This window comes from Mandrillus leucophaeus, unplaced genomic scaffold, assembly GCF_000951045.1.
Source record: "Mandrillus leucophaeus isolate KB7577 unplaced genomic scaffold, Mleu.le_1.0 Scaffold67, whole genome shotgun sequence".
In the NCBI taxonomy this organism is placed as follows: Eukaryota; Metazoa; Chordata; class Mammalia; order Primates; family Cercopithecidae; genus Mandrillus; species Mandrillus leucophaeus.
The window spans coordinates 2,759,577-2,768,159 of NW_012107252.1; the positions used below are offsets into that span (position 1 = coordinate 2,759,577).

Genomic DNA, 8,583 nt, shown 5'->3' on the forward strand with positions numbered 1-8,583 from the left:
TTTTTTTTTTTTTTTTAAAGATGGAGAGATGGATGGAGTTTTGCTCTGTTGCCCAGGCTGGAGTGCAGTGGTGCAATCTTGGTTCACTGTAGCCTCCACCTCCTGGGTTCAAGCCATTCTCCTGTCTCGGTCCCCGGAGTAGCTGGGACTACAGATGTGCTCCACTATGCCCAGCTAATTTTTTTATTTTTTAGTAGAGGTGGGATTTTGCCACGTTAGCCAGGCTTGTCTCGAGCTCTTGGCCTCCCAAAGTGCTGGGATTACAGGTGTGAGCCACTACGGCCAGCCCCTACAAATTCTTAATTATAAACTCTGGCAGGTGTCATGAAGAAAAAATACAGAGTGCTGTGTGAATGCCCAACATAGGACCCTAACTTAGTGCAGACAGTCATGGAAAGGTTCATTTATTAAACCTAGATTTGCCATGATTTTAGTCCTAGAAGATGAGGTGACCACGTGCCCAACTCTGTCCTTATAGTGCTGACCCATGACCACGTGCTCTTCCCCTTTTAACCCTGACCTTATGTGGCTGAAACGCTTTTCCTTGGTTTCTCCTTGCGTAGCTGAAATGGGCTGGCATCTGAAAAAGAAAAAGGATTTAATACCAAAGAACAAAAGGAAAGTAGTATTGACACTAGTGTTAAGATGATCTCATCTTGAGAAAAGCTGTACTAATTATGATTAGTTTTAAACGTCCAGTTTGCTTTGCTTAGAACATATAGTGAGAGGGGAGAAGGTGGTGGTGGGGAGAAAAAACCATAGCAAATTCACTTATTTAGCACAATTTTATTGAACATCCTATGTGCCAGGCACTGCACTGGGCTCTGGAGTTACAGTGATAAATGAATGGCTGCTGAATTAGGATAGCCTTCCTATTATGATAATGTTCGGAGCCCCAAACCATCCCTTAACAAAAATATTCTTTTTTAAAACTCCAGTAAGTCTCTTGTACATCCTTTTTTAGATAAGAACTTTGGCAGGATCAAGCATAGTCAACACATAATATCCCACCCACACTAGCTAAGTGAAACCTGAAGGAGAGGTTGCCTGGTTTAGTATCCCACCTTAAAACCAAGGATCAGAGAAAGAAAGGGCAAGTAATTGCTGTGATTTCTTTCTTTGCCAATAAATAGACCTCTTTTCTGCTTTTAGGAGCATGGCAATAAGAGTATACAATTTAATAGAACTTTTCAATGGGGTGTGGTAGTCAGGAATAACTATCTAATTTTTGTAGCTAACTTAGAAATCATTTTGCAGTAGGTTGGGTGCAGTGGCTCACGCCTGTATTCCCAGCACTTTGGGAGGTGGAGGTGGGCGGATCACGAGGTCAGGAGTTCGAGACCAGCCTGGCCAATATGGTGAAACACCATCTCTACTAAAAGTGTAAAACATAGCGGGGCATGGTGGCACACGCCTGTAGTCCGAGCTGCTCAGGAGGCTGAGGTGGGAGAATCGCTTGAACTGGGAAGGCGGAAGTTGCAGTGAGCCAAGATCGCACCACTACACTCCAACCTGAGCAACAGAGCGAGACTCCGTCTCAAAAAAAAAAAAAAACAATCATTTTGCAGCATACTGGTTTCCAATGCTACTTTAATCATCCTTGACACCTTCCTTTTTGTTACTTTCCTCCTGTGTCCTGACTTATAATGAATCACCAATTCTTTTCTGTCCTGTCCTAAAGATCCCTTGAAATGCAACTAAGTTCACTGTTCAGCTAACTTTTTGTTTTCCGTAGTAAGACTTTCACAATGAAAGACGGGTGGTTTTGCATCCTGGCATTATCTCATCAAGACCCGGTCTCACACAGTTCACAGAATGGCTAGTTTGAGTAGCTCTAGTCAAAGCCACTGTCATCTCCCCTAGTTGTTAGCGGTGGGGTGCTTTCTGAATCACACAGTAGCCAGAGGGAATTTTTTTGTTTTATTTTATTTTATTTTGAGATGGAGTCTTGCTAGGCTGGAGTGCAGTGGCCGGATCTCAGCTCACTGCAAGCTCCACCTCCCGGGTTCATGCCATTCTCCTGCCTCAGCCTCCCGAGTAGCTGGGACTACAGGTGCCCACCACCACGCCCGGCTAATTTTTTGTGCTTTCAGTAGAGACGGAGTTTCACTGCATTAGCCAGGATGGTCTTGATCTCCTGACCTCATGATCCGCCTGCCTCAGCCTCCCATAATGCTGGGATTACAGGCGTGAGCCACGGTGCCCAGCCACCAGAGGTAATTTTTTAAATGCAGATATAATGTTACTGTCTTGTGGAATCCCTTTAGTAGCTTAAACTCACTCAAAGGATGAATCCAAAAACCTAGCCAGGGCCTGTCTCAACACAGTGTTGAGAGTAGTATCTCCCAAGGTGTAATTTCATTTTATTATTTTTTAAATTTATTTTTTGAGACAGAATCTTGCTCTTTTGCCCAGGCTGGAGTGCAGTGGTATGATCATAGCTCACTGCAACCTCAACCTCCCAGACTTAAGCAATGCTCCTACCTCAATCTCCCGAGTAGCTAGGACTACAGGTTCTTACCACCATGCCCAGCTAATTTTTGTACTTTATTTTTTAGAGATGGACTTTCACCATGTGGCCCAGACTGTTCTCAAACTGCTGGGCTTAAGTGATTTGCCCGCTTTGGCCTCCCAAAGTGCTGAAATTACAAGCCTGAGCCACAGTGTCTGGCCCTAAGATGTGATTTTAGATGTTATTGAGAGATAATATAATACGCAATTACAACATGTTGATATTTAACTTCTCTTTTTATCTTTCTGATTATGTCAAAACATCCTTTCTGCTAATTACCCACATTGTGTTCCTTTTCGTGACTAAATCTTTTATGCTCATGAGACCTCAGTTTTATCGATTTGTCACTCTCAGTAGATGGTCTTTTGCAGCTCACCAGGCCTTGGTTTGACTTCTCAGCCTACACCTACTACTTATGTTAAATCACTTAACTTTTTGGACCTCTGTTTTCTCCTGTTAAATGTTTTGTTGTGAATACTGAATGAGCTTACTTATGTAAAAAACTTAGTATAGGCTGGGCGTGGTGGCTCACGCTTGTAATCCCAGCACTTCGGGAGGCCAAGGCTGGTGAATCACCCGAGGTCAGGAGATCGAGACCATCCTGGCCAACATGGTGAAACCCCGTCTCTACTAAAAATACAAAAATTAGCTGGGCTTGGTGGCGGGCGCTTGTAATCTCAGCTACTTAAGAGGCTGAGGCAGGAGAATCACTTGAACCCAGGAGGCGGAGGTTGCAGTGAGCCGAGATCATGCCACTCCAGCCTGGACAATGAGAGCAAAACTGTGTCTTTAAAAAAAAAAAAAAAAAAGAACCTGGTATAGTGTTGTAATAGTTAACTGTAATAGTTGACTCTTTTTTTTTTTTTTTTTGGACAGGGTCTCACTCTGTTGCTCAGGCTGGAGTGCAGTGGTGCCATCATGGCTCGCTACAGCCTCGACCTCCTGGGCTCAGGTGATCTTCCCATCTCAGCCTCCAGAGCAGCTGGGACTATAGGCGCGAGCCACTACGCCCGGCTAATTTTTGTGTTTTTTGTAGTAGAGTTGAGGTTTCATTGTATTGCCCAGGCTGGTCTTGAACTCCTAGGTGCAAACGGTCTGCCCACCTCAGTCTCCCAAAGTGTTGGGGTCATAGGCTTGAACCGTTATGCCTAGCTGTTATTGTTAACTTTTACCAGGCATTGTACTGAGCACTTCATATGCATGATTTGCCTTGCTCCATAGAACAGTACTTTAGATTGGTATTGTAATTATCTCTATTTTACAAAGGAGGACACTGAAGCTTAAAGAGGTGATACACCCTTCCCACTGTCTCACAGCTAATAAGAGGCTGAATTGGGATTCAAACCCAGACTTTCCGAACCTGAAATTCTTGAACTTGGCCTCTACAGAGTACTTTTTTTTCTTACTTTTTATTTATTTTATTTTTTTGAGATGGAGTCTCACTCTGTCGCCCAGACTGGAGGGCAGGGGTGTGATCTCGGCTCACTGCAACCTCCACCTCCTGGGTTCAAGCGATTCTCCTGCCTCAGCCTCTCAAGTAGCTGGGATTACAGGCGCCCGCCACCACGCCTAGCTAATTTTTGTATTTTTAGTAGAGATGGGGTTTGTTTCACCATGTTGGCCAGACTGGTCTCGAACTCCTGACCTCAGGTGGTCTACCTGCCTCGGCCTCCCAAAGTTCTGGGATTATAGGCATGAGCCACTGCGCCCGGCCCTTTTTTTTTTTTCCTTTTACAGAGTACTTTTGCATATATTTTAGGTGCTTAATAAATGTGAGTTCCTCTTTCTTGTCTTCTGCTATCATCCTTATCACTTTCCAGTACCTCTTTCTGTATCTTTTTACCCTTTTCTTCTGTCTTGGAGCAGAAGAAAGACTCTACAACTTCACAGCCATTGTGTGTCTGTTCTCCACTCTTTTCTCTGACATCAAAAACTCTTCATTATTGTTTTCCAGGGCTTTTTCAGTCTTCTCTCCATGCATATTTCCCCATTTTGGAAAAAAAAAATTCTTTCTTTCAACATCATGGTTCTCAACAGGCAGTTATTAACTTCTGTTTGTTTCTCCTCTACTACCTGCTCTTCAGTTCTTGCCACCTGGTGTTCTTCCCCTCATTAATCAGGGACACAGGAGGAGAAATTTGCCATTTTGTGTAGGACAGACAAGAGAAAGGGAGTAAGGAATGTGACAGATGAGAATTAATCAGGAAGAGACATTGGGGAGTTCAGACCAGTTGACCTTTGTTTCCTTTGTGAACTGTGGGCAAGTTTATCTGCTGGGAGGGGATTGAGGGATTGGAAAACCTCCTGTGGGGAACAGGAAAGACTGCTGGCCAGGAGAATTCAGAGGACTGGCAAAGTCCTGCTAGAGTGGGCACTGCTGGCAAGGTGACAAGTTTCTTTCTGTCCAAGCGCAGCTGCCATAGTATATGTATGGATAAGGGAAAATGTCGAATTCATCCCGAGATAAGATTTGACAGGACTTGTGTAGTGGAAGGACAAGGACATGGGCAAGGGCATTGTTGAAGTGGCCACCTGTGAGGCAATGGAGGCAAGAACTAGAGGGCTGACAACTGAAAGTGCAGAGGTGGAGACTGTGACCCACACAGATTTGATTTTGAGGTATTCGGAAGGCTTGCTATTCCTTCGGTGAAAATGTCTTCAGTGCCTGCTGTTATCAAGACTTGTTAGGAGTAACTATCTGGCATTCATGTAATGTATTAGGGACTTGTCCTAGTATTTGCTCTGTTTGTAGCAATTTGCCAAGCACAGGGGCACAAAAATAGAATCAAGACGCAGCCCTTGCCCTCAAAATCTTATAGTTTATAGGTGAAACTCACATAAACTTTGTGGAAACAATATGGAAGGGTCACTTCATCTATATGGAGGTCTGTATCGAGCAAACAGGAACAGAGAGTTGAGAATTGACTCCCCGAGAAAACCTTGCATGGAGGTTGGGGTAACCTTTTCACCTCTGCTGCTTTCCCTCTCACAGATGGTGAGTTCCTTGGGCAAGTTACTTGTACAGTGATCTGTGTGTTCCAGGTACTTGGTGACATTTTTTAAAGATGTATTAATGGCTCTTTGTTCCCAGGTGGAAGAAGCTGGGCAGGTGTTCCTGTTAATGAAAAAGGATTATCGAATCTCCCGAAATGTTCGCCTGGCTTGGTTCCTCAATCATCTGCATCAAACTGTGCAGGCCACATCCCAGGAGGTGCTGGTGAGCCCTAGACACACGAAAGATGTGAGAGGCCAGCCCAAAAGGATCTGTTTTTTAGGAGAGTGCTGGAAACAGACAGGGAGGGAGACTAACTCTGAGGGCTCTAAGTCTGGTTAGGGCAAGGGACTGCCTACAAGATGATGGAAATTTTAAAAAATAATTTTTCCAGAGAGTGAGAGGAAGAGTATATGGTTAGATTGAAGGAGGTGGAGCCATTGATGTGTCATTTGGGATATAGAAGGCAGGTCCTGGGAAGAAAGGGGTACTTCCCTGATCCTTTCCTTTTCTTACCATCCTAATTTTCAGCTTCAGTCTGAACAGGAATTGGAAGTCCTCAGTGTCCTGCCCCCTGGGTGGCAACCAGATGAACCAGTGGTCCCAAGGCCATTCCTCCTTGTACCTTCCACCCGAGTCACCTTCCTGGCTTGGCAGTATCGGTTTGTCATTGAGCTGGACCTTAGCCCATCTACTGGCATTGTGGTAAAGGATTGAAGGGAGACTGTGGGAAGAAAGGATAGGGTGGGGGGTGAGGAGAGGGAAAGGCCTGTGGGGAAGTGAAAAATGGTCCCAGCCTACCATTTTGGAGAGAAGACAGGCTTATAAAGGAATGATGGGTGTTTAAAAACAGAACTGGGCCAACCGTGCTGGTTCATGCCTGCAATCGCAGCACTTTGGGAAGCCGAGGTGGGCTGATTGCTCGAGCTCAGGAGTTCGAAACTAGCCTGGGCCACAAGGCAAAACTCCCTCTCTATAAAAACTACAAAAATGAGCCAGGCATCCTGGCATGCAACCTGTCCTAGCTACTCGGGAGACTAAGGTGGGTGGATTGCTTGAGCCCAGGAGGTCGAGGCTACAGTGAGCCAGGATCAGGCCGCTGCGCTCCAGCCTGGGCAAGAAAGCAAGACCCTGGTTTTGTTGTTTTTGTTTCCAAAAAACATCCCAGAAACTGTTCCATGTATGGCACTGTATTTGGGTGTATGATCAGCCATAAGATAAGGGTCCTACTGACCCATGGAAGCTGCATGTTTCTGCCCTCTGGTTAAGGCTGCCTTTGGACGCCCTTGAGCGCTCTTTCTCTGCCCTCAGGATGATTCCACAGGAGAGATCTTGTTTGATGAAGTTTTCCATGCCCTGTCCCGCTGCCTAGGCGGGCTGCTTCGGCCCTTCCGAGTGCCTGGATCTTGCATCGACTTCCAGCCTGAAATCTACATAACTATCCAGGCCTACTCGTCCATCATTGGACTGCAGTCCCACCAGGTATTGCATCATCTCTCCAAGTTTGTACCCTCAGACCAAATTTCTGTTAGTCCTCTGACCAAGTCCTTATCCTGTCTCTGCTGTTTGTCCCCAAAATCCCCAGCTCTGCTGGCTTCTTGAACCTGTTTTCTAGTCATTCTCATGAGTCTCTCTCCTCTGGAGAAGAACCAGTTCCTCTGGACTTAAAGGGCTTTCCCATAGACTTTGGGTCAGTTGGTGTTGATTGGACAACTGCCTTTTTCACCACTTCTATAAATCTCTGGTTCTGACCACTGGATGTCTGTTTTCTCTGTTCCCCCCTTCTCCTTTAGTTCTATTGGATGGTTTGCTGATGTGCTGTACCCTCAGGAGATGGTCTTTTGGAAGAGTTTTGTGATTTTCAAAGACAACAAATCACCCAGAAATATAGTTGGTTTCAACAATAGAGGAGGGTCATTTTTTGGTTTTTTTGGTTTTTGTTTTTTTGAGACAGAGTTTTGCTCTTTTCGCCCAGGCTGGAGTGCAATGTCACAATCTCGGCTCACTGCAACCTCTGCCCGCAGGGTTCAAGTGGTTCTTCTGCCTCAGCCTCCCGAGTAGCTGGGATTATAGGCACTCACCACCAGGCCCAGCTTATTTTTTTATTTTTTTTTTTTATTAAAGACAGGGTTTTGCCATGTTGGCCAGGCTGGTCTTGAACTCCTGACCTCAGGTGATCTTCCTGCCTCGGCTTCCCAAAGTGCTGGGATTACAGGCGTGAGCCACCACGCCCAGCGTGGGTCATTTGTTTTTTTGAGGGCCATGTGAACTGTTGGGTATAATACTGACCACACAGATAATTACAGGGCTTATCCAGCACTCAAGGAGGCTATCACAAGACACTCCTTTTGGAGAATGGCCGAGTCTGTTACTGGAATATCTGTTTTTGACTTAGATAAGCATTGGCTCAGTTTCCCCTCATCTGCTTTTAACCACCCTTAGCTCATTGGTAAAGGCTTTCCCTGAAACTGTCCCTGATGGCTGCATTGTCACCTTAGCTATCAAACTGGCTTTGAGAGAGAAGGTATTGGGAACAGAATCTAAGGGTCTGAAACATATATCTACAAAATTGGTGCATACCTGGATCTCAGGGCAGGGATTGCCAACCCTCTGCCCTAGTTTAAAGTGCTTTCCTAGTATAGCTGTTAGGACTGTCAGTTGTGGGCTGCATCCCCAGATGGGGGCCAGGTTTTGCAGGCACTGATAGCCAAGGCAGGGAGAGCATGGATGTTAGATAATCACTCAAAACTTGGTTCAGGTTGGCAAACACTTAATGAAGCCTGATCTATACCAGGCCTGAGCAGGTCCTGAACACACAGATGAATCAGATCTTGTCTTTCTCCTGATGGGAAGAGTTGAGAGTTTAGTGGGAAAGACAGATATTAAAGGGAGGTAATTGCAGTTGAATGTGATAAGGGCACCGATAAGATGACTCAGGTGCTATTGGAGCACCAAGAGGGAGCACCCAACCAAGCATGGGGCCACAACAGAGAAATCTTTCAGACCAAGCAGCATTTGTTTTTTGTGTTTTTGAGACAGAGTCTTGCTCTGTTGCCCAGGCTAGAGTGCAGTGGTGCAA

The 8,583-nt window shown here is 45.5% G+C and overlaps 1 protein-coding gene across 1 annotated transcript in view; it reads left to right on the forward strand.

The window, feature by feature from the left end:
* Positions 1-8,583, forward strand: part of SZT2 (seizure threshold 2 homolog (mouse)) — a 67,675-nt gene that overhangs the window by 7,869 nt on the left and 51,223 nt on the right. Inside the window, exons 2-4 of the mRNA XM_012001791.1 lie at positions 5,604-5,729; positions 6,036-6,209; positions 6,816-6,986. Of these exons, the coding sequence (XP_011857181.1) occupies positions 5,604-5,729; positions 6,036-6,209; positions 6,816-6,986 (471 nt within the window). The remainder of the gene's footprint in view (positions 1-5,603; positions 5,730-6,035; positions 6,210-6,815; positions 6,987-8,583) is intronic.